Raw genomic sequence first — 16,997 nt, forward strand, 5'->3', positions numbered from 1 at the left:
CCCCCCCCCCCCCCCCCCCCCTCCCACCAATGGTACCATTGCTGCACACCCTCATGTTTGCACTGCAAATACTAGGAAGAGATTAAAACAGACAGTAAATATGTCTGCCTTTAGCTTCTTTTAGCAGTGGCTCAGGAGGAAGGGGCTCATCCTGTAACTGGAGGGTTGCCGGTTCGAACCCCTGCTCCGTCCGTCTCAGCCGTCTCACTTCACCTGCCTTGCCTACTGGTGGTGGTCAGAGGGCTCGGTGGTGCCGGTGTGATGGCAGCCTCACTTCTGTCAGTCTGTGGCTACAGTGTAGCTTACACCATCAGTGTGTGAATGTGTGAATGACCGATTGTCGTGTGAAGCGCTTTGGGGTCCTCGGACTAGATAAAGCGCTATACAAATGCAGGCCATTTACCCGTAATGTATCAGTCTGAAAAATGTGAGGTGAGCCCAGGACTGAAGATGAGCGGCACAGCTCAGAGAACAAGAACAAGGCGCGCGGCTGCAGTCTGCTTTGTGATGGAAATGACAGACGGCCAGCGACAAAGAGGACCCGGTTCAAACAGCCTGAGATGAGGCTCGCCTGCGTGTCAGACGGTCTTTTCGCCTGTGCGCACCTCTTCAGACCTTAGCAACCTCCCCCAGGTCACCTGAGAACCGCCGAGTCTCTTCAGAGTGTGAATAAATTTACTAACAGAATCACGGACATTTGTTCAAGACACAGCAACACACGTTTAACAACATCATAAGATCATCGTAAAGATTTAATACTAGAAACATCATCTGAAGCCAAGTTATGACTATTATCACCAGCCGCCAAAAAGGCTAAAGGTGGGCAATCATGATTTTCCCTGTGTGTGTCGATGTGTCTGTCTGTTAGCAAAATATTTCATGAACCACTAAATGGATTTTAATGAAACTCTTGTAAAAAAATCACAGTATTTTCATCTACCGCTGAATAACTTTTGGAGTCAAAGCAATTCAAGATGGCCACTACAGCTAATTAACTTCAGCACACACAAAAATGCCTGTAACTCAGTCAGATTTACAAATATTGAGTTCAAATTTAGTGTGGGAGTAGCTGAGAGTCATTCACAACACATACTCCGAGTGCCACACATTTCATGAGATCTTTGCTTGAACTTTGGCATTAACTGTTGGAGTCAACCCTGTTTGTCTGTTAGCAAAATATCCCATAAACCATTCGACTCATATTAATGACACCTTTAGGAAATAATCAGTGGATGAACATCTGCAAATGATTAACTTTTGGAGCCATTCCAAGTCAAAATGGCCGCAACATTTGCTAAACTCTGGCTAGCACAAAAATGGCTAAAACTCAGTCAGTTTTACAGATGTTAAGTTGAAACTCGATGTGGCAGCAGCTTGGACTCATCCCCCAACACACACTCTGAGCGTGAGATCGCGAGGCATATTTTCAAGGTTTGCCCCAAACAACAACATCTGTCATTTCCCAACACAAGATCATCTTAGTTAAATCTCTGACATGAAAGGCGGCGGGCGATATGCATTCCTTCGAGGAATGTTAGGCGTGTTTTTCTGTCAGACATGATTGTGCTTTTGGATCCAGTAGTTTCATGGATCTACAGGAATATACATGATGGGTTGTTTTTTTTCCCCCAGACAGATGTTTAAGACAATCTGGGTCTAATATATGCTCGGTTTATTTAGAGTCTTTTTGCTGTGGGAAAACTCTCTCTCTCTCTCTCTCTCTCTCTCTCACACACACACACACACACACACACACACACACACACAAGGAAACACACAAAAGCCATTAAATGTATTTTTATACAACTAAACCACCATGGTTCCTGTCTGAGCCTGCAGGGCTAAGAGATCCTTCATGGAAAACTATGTAAAGATTATTCTCTCCTCTTTACTGAGGTGCAAGATGTTTTGTAAATACTTTTACTTTAAATTCATGGGTATAATGTCTGTCTAAGATCATGAAGGAAGAAATAGATGAGTCCTACCTTAGTTTCTTTGTCTCTTGGAATTAAACGCTGCGGCAATTATATTCACTAAGAAAAATCAAGAGTGTCTTCTTTTTCCCATTACTGAATCGTTTTTTTTAATTTTATTTGTAAAATAAGTGATGCCTCCTCTGTTCTTCAGCTCGACACAGAGTAAACATCAGCAGTCTGGTAGCTGAGCCGGATTCCCAGCAGCTTCCAAACCGGATTCTTTTTTTTTTTTCCCCAACTTTTTTTCCGCTCAGACTATTTTTTTTTTCCTCCACTAACCACTGGAGGCTTTCCCCTCCCGTTGAACGATCCCATTGGATGGCTGCTGAGCCGTGGCGTCATCAGTCTGAGCTGTGATTGGTCGGTTAACGTGTCAGTCACGGCTATCCACGTGTGCACTTTCACTCCGCCCGCTCGAGGCTCAGTCAGTCTGTCCTCGATGGGAAACCGTTACTTTCCGACCGGGAGACACGAGCTGCTGCACGTACACCGCAGCCGGAGGAGTAAACTCTGCAGTTCACTCCGAAACATCCTCCAGGGTCAAATGTCAAACAGCTGGAGGAGGCAGCAGACTCAGGAAAGAGAGCGTAACAGAAGTCACAACAATTCAAAGATGCACAACACAGCTAAACAAGCCAAACAGTAAATAAAAACTAAACTCAGCAAAACAAAAGATGAAGTTAGCAAAACGTGTAAGTTAAAAGCCAAAAACAGAAAAAAAGAAAAAGCTAGAAAGTAAACATAATTAAAACATTAGCTAAAACTTCAAATTAGCAGAACAGTAACTAAAAGCTAAAGGTTGCAGAACAGTAGCTAAAAGCTAAAAACAGTAAAACTAAAGCAAAAGCTTTTTTTCTGTTGTTGAATTTTCACTTAGAATCACACTGAGCGACACACTTACATGAACTCAAAAATAACATATTGGTATATCACAAAGTTAACTTTCCTCACAAGTCTTACTGTTATTGTCACTTTTAAATAGAAAAAAATTAAACAAACTACTAATACTTTGCCGCAATTTGCTCTTCCAAATAAGCACAGAAATCCATGTAATTACCTGTGTTTTTGTGAAATTGAGGGTTTATAAATGTTTATAAATTACTGCTAGCATGAACCACAAGGAGATGTTTGAGATTGTTTTAGGATGGCAGCAATCCACTTTAGTTTTATCAGTTCTGTCAGAATCAAACTTTCTTACTCCAAACTGAGATCAGCCAAACAGCTACCTACAACAGGTAGGATATTAATTGTTCAAATGGCCAGAATATCCCTTAATTAAAATACTAATATCCAAGCTATATTTATAACTAGAAGCACTCAGAGAGCGCAAACCTCCTCCAAGGCCACGGCACGATTAAAACATAGATCTGGATCATGATCTGGATCAGCACCAGAATGTGATCCATTGTTTTTTGTACCAAAACAATTTGTAAAAAAAAAATTTCCTGAACATTTCCTCTAAATCTGTTCATCAGTTTTTACCTGATCTTTGCTAACAGACAGACAGACAAACCAACGGACACAACCAGAAACAGAAGGGTCACATGTAGGAGCAGAGAGGTTTTAACAAAGAGGCTACCTGTGACCTTTGACCCCATGAACCTTGAAATCAACAGGACCCATGAAGTGTCCATCTGTAGAGTTTAACATCCCTAATATACAGCTGCAGAGTTAGAGCACGGACTGAGCTGGATCACCACCAAAATTGAATCACTTGTTCCTTGTCCCATGTTTGATGTTTCCTGAAAACCTCATGAAAATATGTTCAGAACTTTTTGAGTAATGTTGACACACAGACAGGCAGAAAACATGACCTCCTTGGTGTAGGTAACAAAAAATAACTCTCAGTAGCTGCAAATAAAATATTATATACTAATTCATGAATGAATCTGTTGTATATACAGAGGTTTAAATGTGCTGAACTGTTAAACACTAAACTTCTCATTTGGCAGTGGAAGACAAAACCAGACAGAGATGTTTTAGAGATTTCCTGTAGAGAGTTTAGAGATGACAACATCTTAAACTTCACATCTTAAACCCATTTAAAGCTGAAGGTGCTCATCATGCTGACTCACACACACTCAGTAAATTTACTATTTATACTCTGACCACAGCCTTCTCTTTTTGGTCTTTGCTGCTAGCCTGAACATGCTGCGTGACACACTCGTCTGATTGGATTTATGGCTCTTTAAAAGGATCCAGATCATGCAGATCTGTTTCTTTCAAAGAGCTGTTTATAAGACTGGCTCTTTTCCACGATTAGTTACATCATTAGTTACCGCCAGTAACGTAGTCGTTTCGTGTTTAAGAGCTGTTCAAAAGATTCGGCTCGTTCGTGAACGTCCCATCTCTAGTTCACACGCACACCTACGTGCAGCGTAAGAAACTGGAAGCTGTGCCGCCTTTGCTTTTGCAGGAGTTGATGATGAAAGAGCTCAGGAAGGAAAGTGGCACAGATGGGAAATGAGAGTCAGGAGCAGTTCGAATGCAGAGAGAAAAGGAATATTAAGCTCTGCAGACTCGTCTGGTTTTCAAGCTAACCGAAGTGGTAGTCAAATTTATTGTCTCTTATTTCGCCCACAAATAAAAGAAACTTTAAAGAAAAACTATAAGGCATCAGTCTAATGTTCAGCTTTTATTGGCACTTTGCTCAAAGTTTCATTTGAAGGCATAACTTTGTGCGTTCCATCTTTTTATTGTAAGCCAGACAATAAGATTGATACTGGGGCTTGTGTCTGCATGCTAAAACAGAGCTGCAGGTAGAAAATAGTCAGTTTAGTTTAGCATAAAAACTGGAAGCTCTAGCAGGTCATACCAGCCTCATTCATGCAGGGGTCTTACAACTCAGCTAAAAATATGGAGTTACCATCGAAGCTGGATGTCCTTGTAGAAAACCTGAGTTAAAGTTTCAGAAAGTGAATTATTGTTAGTTTAATGGCACTAGATGCTACAGTGCATAATTCAGACTCTGCTATTTTGTGTGTCCCACTCTCACCACACTCTGTACATCAGCATCTTGTTTCCATGACAAACCTACCACACATGCCTATGATCTGATGCCCCGAATCCTGCACTGGGAATAAAAAAAACAGACATACGTGACATACCCCTTGAACCGTGCTGCACACTAGAAGAACATACCAGGCTAGGACGACACTACTGCCACGGGTGGACCGTGTGCAGAAGATTTCCAATATGCATAATCTTCGTGTATATGGGAGGTTTATATGCCCCGACCACAGCTAGTGGTTTAGGCAGTAAAGGCAAATACTAAAGGTGCCCTCCCTCCAGGGGCTGACAGCATTGCCACACCACAGAGAGTGGGAAAAAAGTGTAACTTTCCCTATTCCTATACTAGAACTAATTAGTGCTATTATTTCTTAATATAAAAAGCCCACATTAATTAAACTGCATAGCAAAGCCTATTAAATAATATTAATACTTTCCTAAGTGTTCCCCACTTCCATCCTCGTCCAGCAGGACTGACCATGATCACAATAAGTCCTTCTTGCTTTGGGCCCAGAAGGCAAATGAAGGATGAGACATTTATTGGTGCGTGGAGAGCGTGGACTGGTTGTTTCAGCCACATGGCGAGAGCGTGGTGTGATCCTGTTTGTAAGAACCAAAATGAATGTTTTATTTTGTTTATTTGTTATGGTGGCACAGGTGTTCAAGTTTTTCTACACCCCAGGTGATTGCTTAGGGGCGTGGTCACATGTTATTTATGGGACACGAGCATAATCAAGAAGTAGTTGGGTGAGGGTTTTTTTTTTGCAAACTTTCCTGTTGACTGTCAGTCTGAGGCACTGTCATTCTTAAGCCATAATTGTCATTCTAGATCGTTAATTTGAATGTCATTTTGCATCATTTTTTAGTCCTGATCATTTGTGTATTTGTTTTGATTAAGCCACAGTTTATTGTTATGACTTTTGAAAATAAATATGAAAACGCAGGTGGGGCTCATCATGGCGTATTGGAGACGCATCACTGTACCAAAAACCACTATTCATTGTAGCCAGGGTGGCAGAGGGTGTATAGCAGCTGCCCCGCCAAGAGCGTTGGAATAACTTACTTTGAGTGCTGCCAACACTATATGGGCATGATTGGGTGGTAGCCTAGGCAGGATGAGGCCAGCGTGACCAGTCCTGCTTCAGTGTCTTGCATGCGCAGGCCCCACATCATGCATATGCTGCCATGACGACGATAAACCGTCACAACCTTGCTATGGAAGCTTTGTACATCCTCCCCAACTTATGACCGTATTGTAGTCAGAATGAGGAGCTTAACATTCTCCCGGAGACCTCGCCAAGATCCTGCGAAGATCAGCCACGTTTGTGCTGATTTTTAACCTTGTAGCAGTCGTCATCCAGTGTGAAGGGGGGTGGGGCTTCATTTTTGTTGAAAACACACTGTGCTGTTATTGCACACACCAATCTGCTTCCTGCCACGAGAAGTAAAGTGAGTTTTGGCTCTCGTTCAGCTTTCAGGCCTTTCCACTGTGTGATGGAGACCAGGGGTTCCAGCACTAATGAAATAGGATTATTTATATTATGTTGTGTTTAATTGATTTACAGACCACATGTTTCTTGGCCATCCTTCCTGTACAGGGAGAATGTTGGTAAAAGAAAATGTTAATTTGTTTCTTAGAGCGTCTGTTGGTTTAATTGAGTTAAACAATTGTATTATTTGAAATGAGCACTTACCTGTCCTGGTGTGTCTCCTCAGCAGGGTGGAGTAGCAAAGAGTGACTTCAATATTTAAATGAATCCACCTCAGCCTCATTTGTTGTCATGCCTCCTATTAAACATTGAGCCTCTGCTGGTCAAAGTTACACACTGACAGGAGACAATGCAGAGTTGGGTGTTTGGTCCAGTGCAGAAGGACAGAGGATCGATGTGAGGCGTTCTGAAGGTCTTTGGACTGAAGGGTCACACAAACATGGAGGACTAGCATGGGACAGTGGTGCGGGATGGCGTGCACTGAAACACAGTACAAACACTCAGTTATTCATGCTGCAAATCCTTCTTTTTCACTAACCCAATATTTTACACAGGCATCAATGGTTTTTTGGGGTTTTTTGCACAGACAAGAAGTCATTTCTCACATGCTGTGATCTGCAGAAACCCCGTGCACAAGTGGATTAACCCTGACCGTGATCTGGAAGGACAATGGATCCTCATGTTTGGTACGCTCAATTTTTTTTTAAAAGAGCACCAGTTTTCTGTGTTGACAAAGATAAAATCTATTTTAGATTTGACCTCGTGTCATTAGGATCGAACCACAGAATATAATGAAACAAGGTCAAGTTCGAAAAAAAAAAATCTTTAATATATCAGTTACATTGTAGTTTGTCACTTAAAAACGAGCACAGAGCCATCATAACTGAGCATGCTTCATCTATGAACCCACTTAGACAAATACTGTTCACATTTATTCAATAAAAATTACATGTATATTAAATAGAGGAACACATTTTTGACAAGTAACTACAAGCTAATGTTAACAGGGTACATCTGTTATCTTAAACATCAGATCGTTTACTCTTCATAATGCCTGCAGTCACAATCTAAATTATCTTTCAGACTTAAATAAACATATTTTACTTATAAACCTGGATCTACAAACCCTCAGAAATCTAGTCAGGTGACCCTTAAGTGAGTTTTGGAAGATTTTTCTTTTATTACTATTCAAATTCAAACACACAACAGAGGTGTAAATGTTCCTGACAGACAGCCTGGTACAACTTTTCAGATGAATCCTGCTCTTCCACAGAGCAATATCAGCGATGTCTTCTCAGGGACAGCTGACGACGAAACATGTGCTGCACCTTTGCCAGGGAAATCGGTCCATCTGCAGATTTTCTTCTCTCATCTGGGATCTTCCTCACCTGAGAAGCGGCGGTGTCGCTGCTCCTGCGGAGCAGATTCTGCTCTAGTTTCTGAGCTTCCTTAATTGCCGACCAAAAGGAGAAATCATAATCTGTTAGCGTCCCGTCTACAGGCTTTTTCTTCGACTTGACTTTTTGTTTTCATACCAGATCACATCATGCATTTCCAGAAATGAGTTGCATCCATGCACTGAGAATCTGATGTCTGTCCTGCTGGGATTGCAGTGAACACAGGCACAGGGTGCAGGCGGTGGATCTGACTCAAACAGGTCACCTTACCTCTTTGTGGATGCGATGTGTGCAGCGAAGCTCCTGAACTCCTCCTCCACTCTTACACAAATCTTCATGACAGATCAGGCACAGCTTGTCTTCGTCTTTCTAAAAAACAAACCTTTATGCTTTCAAAAAAAAAATACCCAGTTCTACAGTTTATTCAAATTTTAACCCACTTTCAACAAAACTTGTGCTATTTTTAAGACAGATCTCGCTAAATTAGAGAAAAATCTTTTATCATTATGAATTCAGTTGAATATGTTCATGAAAACAATACCTGAAACTGAAATATTAGGTTTAACTTTACCTTCAGTGCAATACAATATGATAGTACACAAACAAAAAAAGGAAAATCTCTCAAACTTTTATTATTTTAAATTTAGTGCTAAAAAAAGTTTAAAAGCTTCACTTAAACTGACGTAGGTAATGATTAATAATCAAAATCAAAATCAATAAAAACTTGTTCTACTGATCTTTATGATTATGCTGCTCACCAGAGAGTTTTTCCTCTTATCTCTGAGGCCAAGTCTCTTCTCAAACGCCTCCGTGAGCTCTGGGATGGTGGTGATGCGGCTCTCTGGGACGGCTGTTTTAGGACGGTTTTCGTCCGAGGAGAGCCGGTGAACTCTCTGGTGGGGCTTGACCTCGCCCTTCTCCTCTCTGGTTTTGGGACTGGGTACCATGGACGCTGCATGGAGCCTGTTTAACCTCATGGCCTCTAACTGCGTCTGTGGAGAGGAACAGTATGTGTCATAACATGGCGTGACAACTCTTTTACAAGCTTTGATGAGAGGAACACATTTTTTGCTTTTCACACTTATAGCTGAAAATGTGAAGAGCTGCTTTCAGAAGATTAAAGTGAAGACATGTATCTGTTAATGGGATTAGGCACTCCCCCATTGAGGTATTTAGGTAAAGTTTTAGTAAAACGTTTATCTAATTATAGTTCGCCTCTTGACTCAGAGCAGACAGGTAATTAATCTGCGATAACCTGATCATTACTTGTTGCAAAGCATTCACGTGGAAGCTATAATTAAAACAGAGTAAAATGCACTTTTATGATGACTTTAAGTGACAAGGCCTACTTTTTAATTACATACTGCTGAACTGTGCTGACAGCAGGAATGTTATTCTGAAGAACTGTGTGAAATCAATAAAGCTAAACTGTGAACAAGCCTAGAGTATTTCAGAAACTGTTGATCTGCTGGGATTTTCACGCACGCACTTTACAGAGACTCAGCAGTGCAGGCAATGTTTCTCCAGTCTCTTATTGTCCAATTTCAGTGAGCCTGTGTAAACTGTAGCCTCAATTTCCTGATCTTAGCTGACAGGAGTGGCTGCTGCTGTGCAGAGGAGCAGTGGCTCTGCTGAACATGTTGTGTTCAGAGATAGTTTTCTGCAGACCTTGGTTGGAACAAGTGGTAATTTGAGATGCTGTTGCCTTTCTGTCATCTCCAACCATCCCCCTCTGACATTAACAAGGCTTTTGTCCACACAAATGTCGCTGACTGGATATTTTCTCTTTTTTGGACCGTTCTCTTTAAGCCCTGGTTGTATGTGAAAATCCCAGTAGCTCAATAACCATGCCACATTCAGTAACTTAAACCCCCTTTCTTTCCTGTTCTGATGCCCGATTGAACTTCAGCAAGTCGTCTTCACCATGCCTACATGCCTGAAGACATTGAGTTGCTGTCATCTGATTGGCTGACTAGCTATTTGTGTTAATGAGCGGTTGAACAGGTGGACCTAATAAAGAGGACAGTGAGTGAGTTTAAATTAATAAGTCATTCATGCTGTATTTTCCTCCCTGTATCACTGAAGTTGATCCATGTTTGCAGGAGGTCAGAGCTTGCAGACTGTCAGAAATCCACATATTCAGCTGAGCTGCATGACTGGACGAGGCAAAATTTCAACAAACATTGAGATTATACAAAAGGTAGCTATTAATCATGTCAACTTGCTTGAAGGAGAATGCTTCAACCCTAAAAAACAAAAACATTTCTTCACTTACCACCTCCAGTCATCATATCAACCTTGATAAAAGAGAAATTGCAACATCCCAGCTAGTTTTCAGTCTGTCAGTGAAAGTACCAACAAATAACACATCATATAACTGAATTAAAAACTTGTGTTTCCATTCCCACTAATGAAAAAGCAAGATAGGTGCTGCTGTGTTACAAGGCACTGACCTATAACCTCCTCATGGTAACACTGATATAAGGAGTTAATTTGCTGAGTTTTGCATAGAAAACGTGTAAAGACATGCATTAAAACACTGATGTTGTATTCAGAAGCTTTAAAACATTATTTTTTTAAGTAGCACATGTATGATACATCTTTGTAGGTTTGTCAGTACATTGTTGTTATTGATGTCCAGTATTATTGACGGGAAATTTTATTGGGCAAATCACAGGTCAGGTCATCCCAAAGCCATAAAAGATCAGCATTCATGCCAACTTAACATGCCTATTATCTGCTTAATGTAAAAAAAAAAAATCATATTTCCCTCTTTTTCAGCTGTAATTATTGAAAATACTGCAGAGTCTTTGTGTTGTTAGTAAATAAACATACAGTATCTACAAGTTTTTGTACCAAATTATTTGTATTGATAGGTTTACATCTGATTAAAAAGATGGTTCAATAGATATAATATGAAAAATTGGCATTTGAAAAACAAATTCTGATGTTTTTTTCAACATCAGTGCAAAAAATAGAGTTAACAAGCAGAAAAAGGATTGATGAAATGCCTCTTACCACAGTTGGGAGTGATGCTCTTCGATCAACGTGTGGTTTTGACAGCCTTCTGAAACTGTGTTTTCTCTCTCTGGATCGGGCCGTGTCTGCTCCGTGACCCCAGTAACTGCTCATCCATTTGGTGAAGTTGCCATCGTCATCCTCATCGTTGTCCGTGGCAAAAGCAGGCAGCAGTCTGAGGGACATGATGAAGCTGTGCAGCAAGTCCCAGACGAGCAGATCCAAAATGGGATCCTGGCTCAGTGGTGCAGAAGACAACAAGGCTCAGCTGACCTATTGAGTCTCCAACTGCTCCACTGATGTCCCACAAGGGAAAGGTGACCTACAATTAGATGTCTCAGTCCCTCCAGTACTACCGCTGCTGCTGTTGTTTTTCCAGGATAATCTAAAAATATACAGCAGAGTTTTTGCTCAGGTCTTTAAACGGGAGAATCCTCTGTAATCTATGTAACATGTCTGCAGACAGTGAAAATAAAGGTGATGGAAGCAAACAGGAAGGTGAGAGTCACTGAGTAACTGCAAGTATTTTAGCACTGGGTGGGTGGTGTGCCCACTGCTTTTAATCTTTCCATTACAGTAGCAGGCCTTAGGGTAAACAGCTGACACTCTGATTTCCCCATACTTTCCACTCACAGACCACATCAAACCTGTCAATAATTATGGAGTGCCTGCAACTCTGTCTGCCACAGTGCACGGAGAGCCGGGGGGCTTGAGTTATACAGGACAAATGGGGGAAGGGGTAGCTTTTCATAAACACACAACTAACTTATAGTGCTGCTTTTGTTTTCTTTCTTTAAAATGACTCCTCAGCACTTCCTGAGTCTCTTTTCTTTAATATATTGATCTATCATGGATGATCAGATGCACTTGAATAACTGATAATCCTCAGTGTTGACGATCATTGTTGAAAACATTTAAATTTGCAAATACCGGGCCATTGCTGGTCGTTTAGTTCAATGTTTTCCAGATTTCCCTGATATTGAGATATTAAACATGCAGGGAGATTGTCTTTGCAACATCACTACATGTTGGCTCATGTTCTGAGACTTTGATTTAATTTTTACCTCATGAAATACCTACTTTGTCTTATTATTGAATTTCAAAAAGTATTAATTTTATATGAATCCAAACAGATTTAAACATATTATATATGGACTGTCATTTTGCCTCTTAAAATGAAATCTGTCTGGTCATGCTACTCAAAAAAATCAAAACACGTTGATTCCAGATGATTGATTTCTGGAGATGCAGTCTACTAACATTAAGGTTAACTATTCACCTTCACATTGTTTTCAACAAATATGTAGTTTGTCTACAATAAACATCAAGAAGAAAAACGAAAAACACTTCAGTGTTGGTTCAGAAAGTGAGGATGGAGCAGCAGCTGTCTGCTGTGACTGATGCTCTGTCTACACGACTCCAGATATTTTTAACACACATTTTCACATGATTTATATTTTTTTCTCTGTCCTCACAAGTCAAACAAAATAAGCTGTAATACCAATGCATTTCTGAACATACATCAGCAAGGCAGAACAGCATGAATCAACAAAAATCAACACCTTAAAAAGTTTATCTGATGTGTATTTTTTATTTTTCAGTCAGAAAAATGTCCTGTTCATTTCAATGGAGGGGTGGGACTGCAGCCAGCCAACAGGGGGCGCTCAGCCTTTGTGGCTTCAACTTCCTGCTTCTGTTCCTCCCTTTAGTTACAATATATCTGAAGAAGCTCAACCAGCTGAAACAACACAAACAGATTCAGTCCAGATTCATGCTGAAGCACAACTTTGTATTTAGTTTTTAAAAATGGTTAACCACAAAGAAGATGGCTAAAATGAGTTAATCTGCTATGTTTTAAAAATGGATGTCCAGCAGACATTTTATGTTTTCTGCTCCACGCCTCTTTTTGTTCCGCTATTCTTCCTTTATTTCTGAAAACTCATATCTGTGTGGGACAGCCAGCTCGAAAGTCTAAAGTTTGATGATTACCTCGTCACCCTCTGTGCTTAAAACCCGGTCACTTCCCTCATTACTCTGCTGGTTCATTACTCTTGGTTACCTGTATCATGTTTTTGCTCCACTCCTTGTTGTTCTATGTTTAACTTAAGTTTCTTATTTTGCTGCCACGTCAGCATTTTGTTTTTGTTTGTTTTCTTTTAATAAATTAGTTTTCTTTGTAATAGGAGTCTGCACTCTGGGTTCGCCTCCTTTCCCACCCTGCCTGACGAGCATGAAATCAGAGAAACCAGAAGTCTTCCTTTATAAAAGCTGTTTGCTGAACTGACAGGAAGAGCGAAACTGGTCAAATCATAAAAAGTATATTGTAATAAACAGTATTTACACTATTGTTTTAAATAAAAAAACTTTGTGTGATCAGTTAGCAGTCTGAGGATGTGTTGGGAATGACTCTACTACCGCACCGATCTTTGACTCAACATCTGTAAAACTGACTGAGATATATTTGTGTGATAGCTAAGGTTGATAGACGTGGCAGCCATCTTGAATTAAGTTGACTCTAAAAGTTAATCAGCTTATCAGGTTTCACAGAATTAGTCAAAGGTGAGCAACATGGCGACAAACAGACTCGGGAGACGACGAGATAAGATCAGTGGTTTTATTTACAGTGCAGGATAGGAGGGGGACCGGATCTGGAAGGGAAGGTAACAGGTAAGTATTTGTGGAGGTCAGCAGGTCCAGTGCTTACTGATAAAGGAAGTGAGTTCCACACAGAGGAGGCTGAAGCGAGGAATCCAGTGGTGAGGATTTACAGAAGGTTGTTTCCAGCTTTGTTAATTCCAGACACGGAGGTAAGTATTCACAGGCACATGTTCCACAGGTAAGTTGATCCTTTGGTGTAGGCAGACAGGCACAGCGCGGTTCCGATGAAGTAAGTGGCTCAAAAAGAACTCCTTCGATGAAGGCGGCAAGGTACTCAGATCAGACGAGCTCCGGGAAGCAGAAGTGTCTAATCACAGACACAAAACATGAGCAAAACTTGGGTAACAGAATTTGCTAAAGGCTGCGGTGCGTTTACCCACAGCAGGCGATGCTTCAGCGTTGGTCTGATCTTCACTGCAGCCTTAAATACCCGGAGCACAGATGAGGATGATTAGTCTGCCAACCAATCAGGAACTGGAACAGGTAAACCAGGAAGCAAACTCGCAGAATGCCACACAGCTCACATTTACATTCCATCGACTACTTTCTGAGACATTCATTAAAATTGTGAATCAGGTTTTTTATTATCTTATTATTTTTATCAGTTTTTTTAATGCTATTGATGTCATTGAATGTTATTTCTGACCATTATATTTTTGTGATGTTATATCATGATGTCATCATGATATGACCATGTTATAATAAGAATCTTTCTTTATGTCTGCTGTTGTAAAAAAATAATTTCCTTCATAGATACATCCAGTATTCATTAATTTATTAATTCATCAAAATGAATTGTAATATTAAAATATAAGGCTTAGTATTCCTTGAAGGAATGCATATTGCCCATTGCCTTTTGTGTCTCAGTTTCTGAAGATACAAGGGGTTCTCTACCTCTCTGTATTTCTCTCTCTTTTGAGGGCTTCAGGAGGGTTAAACTAAACAGCATGCTGGTTGTGACTGGCTTGACTTGAGACAAGTGAAATACTGTGTAAATCCCCGTGGTGGTGGGGAGTTTAAGACGAATAGCCGATGGACTGCTTCCAACACTCCGTCTCAGGCTCTGATACATGGATGTCATTAGGTCCCCTACGTTGTTCCTGAGCCCCTCTATAATTATAGTAAGAGTGAATTTTTAAATCCAATAAATCAGTGTAGTCACACACTTAATATTAAAAAAAATGACTGTGAGTTGCATAACTCAAACCCATCCATTCACTTTCTCCTATCTGTTGTAGGGGCAACAGACTGACGACGGAAACCCAGATATTTCCACAGCAACACTCTCCAGCTCCTCTCAAGCTCCTTCCCAGGTCAGAGAGAATCTAAGATCCTTCTGGCGAGTTCTGGGTCTGCTGACAGTGAGATGTGCCAAGGACGCATTCTAATCAGGTGCTCAAACCACCTCAGCTGACTTCTTTTTGCTCAGAGGAGCAGTGGCTCTGCTCTGAGCTCCTTCTGGATATTGGGGCTCATCACCTTATGTTTGCAGCCACCCTACAGAGGAAGCTCATTCTAGCTGATTGTATCTAGGATCTCATTCTTTTACTCATGACCGTAGCTTAGGGCTGAAACATAGCTAGACCAGTAAATGAAAAGCTTTGCCTTTTGGCTCAGCTCTTTCTTCACCTTTACAGATCAGCGCAAAGCCCTCCTTATGGTGGACAAGGCCCCAGTTGTGAGTCTGAACAACATTTACATCCACTTTCACTTCAGTGCTGCGTCTTTATCTTATCAAGACAATTAATCGTCCAAATCAAATATTCACAGAGGATTTCTGAGGAGATGGAAATGGCTGCAACTGCAAAATGACTATCGATCTGCCTCTAAAATTGCCACAGATCTTCAGTGCATTTGCTAAAGCTCTCAACAAGAAGAAATGACTTCACAATGGCTCTTTAATGCGTTTGTGTTCTGGGAATGAGGTTATTAGAGAAACATTTTATGCATGAATTGCTCTCATCTCTGGTGCTGGTTTAGGAAACAAGTCCTGTAGTCTGCAGAGCCACAACCCACTGTACCATTAAAAGATCTCTGAGGAGACAGAGCTTCAGTCCATGCATCCAACTAAACACTAATATATCAGTCACCTGACTATATCAACATAAATAACTGGGATTGTCTTTCTTCTGCATCAGTTGATAAATTTCCTGTGAATTGGTCCTAATTGGTCCTGACGGATTTGGGGCCAGCAGTGAACATATCTGTCTAATGAAAACCTGCCAAAGCTGCATGTTTCTTTCAGCGTTCCTCTGTGGATCAAGGAAAAACTCCAAAAAATGTCCAGGTTCTCTAAATCCAGACTAACCCTCTGATAGCTGAAATATCCATCTCCAAGGTTGCACATCCACAATGACACACTTCCTGTGACCTATTTGTGTTGTGGAAACACAAAATTAAACAACAGATTGAACTAGAAGATTTCTAAAGAAAGTTTGCAAGGCGTCAGTGCAGCTTCTGCCTGAAAGTCCAACATTTGTCACAATTAAACCATACTTTTAGATTTACTTTGATTTTGAGAAGTGTAAGGAGAGCCAAGATGAAATGAAATGTTAAAGCTGCTGCCAGTGGCTCATTGTGGTCACCATGGTAACCACACACCTGTTTGTCACTCCCTGACAGCTGGTCATTACACATTTAAATGTCAACTTCATTTTTAAGAGTCTGCAGTGTTTTCCAGTTCTGAGCTCAGATACAATGAAAGTCAATGAGAGTTTGGATGCTGACTCTGTTCTCTCTGAGGGAGAACTGGAAGTCCTCCAGCCGGCTGAGACACGCTGGGCGAAAGAAGACAAACCTGCTTAGGTTTTGACATATAAGAAGTGGAACATTTGTGGAAATAAAAGTTTGTTTGCAAAGATTTTGTAAATCTCAGACAGAGTGTGACATCAACACACTGAACGTTGAACTTTTTGTAGCAAAATAAAAAAAATCAGAAAACTTTAACAGTGATTGTGTAAAAACTGTAAAAAATATGAAAACACCAGTTCAGTCACATAAAATCACATAAAGTCCAACTTTCTGTGACCCGTTTCTACCATGAACTACATGTCTGAGCTGTAAAGCTACAGAGGTTTGTTTTTCTCAATCTGCTCACCAAAATCCCCTTCTTGTGTATGTAGGAATTTTTAGCAGTTGTTTGCAAATTTTGTCTGCCCCACAAGATGTGCTGCTACCAAAGGTCAGCACAGTATTCCCAGTCAAGCTGCAGGTTTGAATGATGAAGCTGCAGGAGGAGTCGCAAATCAAAAACTCTGATGGAGACAGAAGAATAATAGCAAAATGTTTATTAAGGGTGCTTGACTGCTTATGAATTGGCACCCTAAATAATCATACTGCTGTCTTTTTTGTCATAAAGTCAGAAATATATATATTTAGTTTTCTTCTTTTACCACTCCAACAGTTATAAAGAATATAAAGTTAATAGAAAAAACACAAAGAATTAAGAA

The 16,997-nt window shown here is 40.6% G+C and overlaps 1 protein-coding gene across 3 annotated transcripts; it reads right to left on the reverse strand.

The window, feature by feature from the left end:
* Positions 1–4,594: 4,594 nt before the first annotated feature.
* Positions 4,595–11,396, reverse strand: lnp1 (leukemia NUP98 fusion partner 1). Of its 3 annotated transcripts, none has more exons than XM_017423418.3 (4): positions 10,891–11,396; positions 8,631–8,864; positions 8,143–8,241; positions 4,595–6,955 (listed from the first exon to the last, which is right to left on the reverse strand). In XM_017423418.3, exons 1-4 carry the CDS (start codon positions 11,074–11,076, stop codon positions 6,923–6,925), a joined length of 552 nt encoding a protein of 183 aa, XP_017278907.1. In that variant the 5' UTR covers positions 11,077–11,396; the 3' UTR covers positions 4,595–6,922. The 3 variants fall into 3 exon arrangements, with proteins under 3 accessions (XP_017278907.1, XP_037829970.1, XP_017278906.1); XM_037974042.1 differs by lacking the exon at positions 4,595–6,955 and adding an exon at positions 7,280–7,888; XM_017423417.3 differs by lacking the exon at positions 4,595–6,955 and adding an exon at positions 7,280–7,923 and having other exon boundaries at positions 10,891–11,395.
* Between the last annotated feature and the right edge of the window lie 5,601 nt (positions 11,397–16,997).

Source organism: Kryptolebias marmoratus, linkage group LG24, assembly GCF_001649575.2.
Source record: "Kryptolebias marmoratus isolate JLee-2015 linkage group LG24, ASM164957v2, whole genome shotgun sequence".
NCBI classification, from domain to species: domain Eukaryota; kingdom Metazoa; phylum Chordata; class Actinopteri; order Cyprinodontiformes; family Rivulidae; genus Kryptolebias; species Kryptolebias marmoratus.

Bases quoted from the DNA above. Each gene is read 5' to 3' on its own strand.
- lnp1 (XM_017423417.3), bottom strand. From the start codon at position 11,076: ATGTCCCTCAGACTGCTGCCTGCTTTTGCCACGGACAACGATGAGGAT. The intron at 8,865-10,890 runs GTAAGAGGCATT...TCCTCTCCACAG, and splicing joins GAGCATCACTCCCAACTGTG to ACGCAGTTAGAGGCCATGAG. The intron at 7,924-8,142 runs GTAAGGTGACCT...TCGGCAATTAAG, and splicing joins CACATCGCATCCACAAAGAG to GAAGCTCAGAAACTAGAGCA.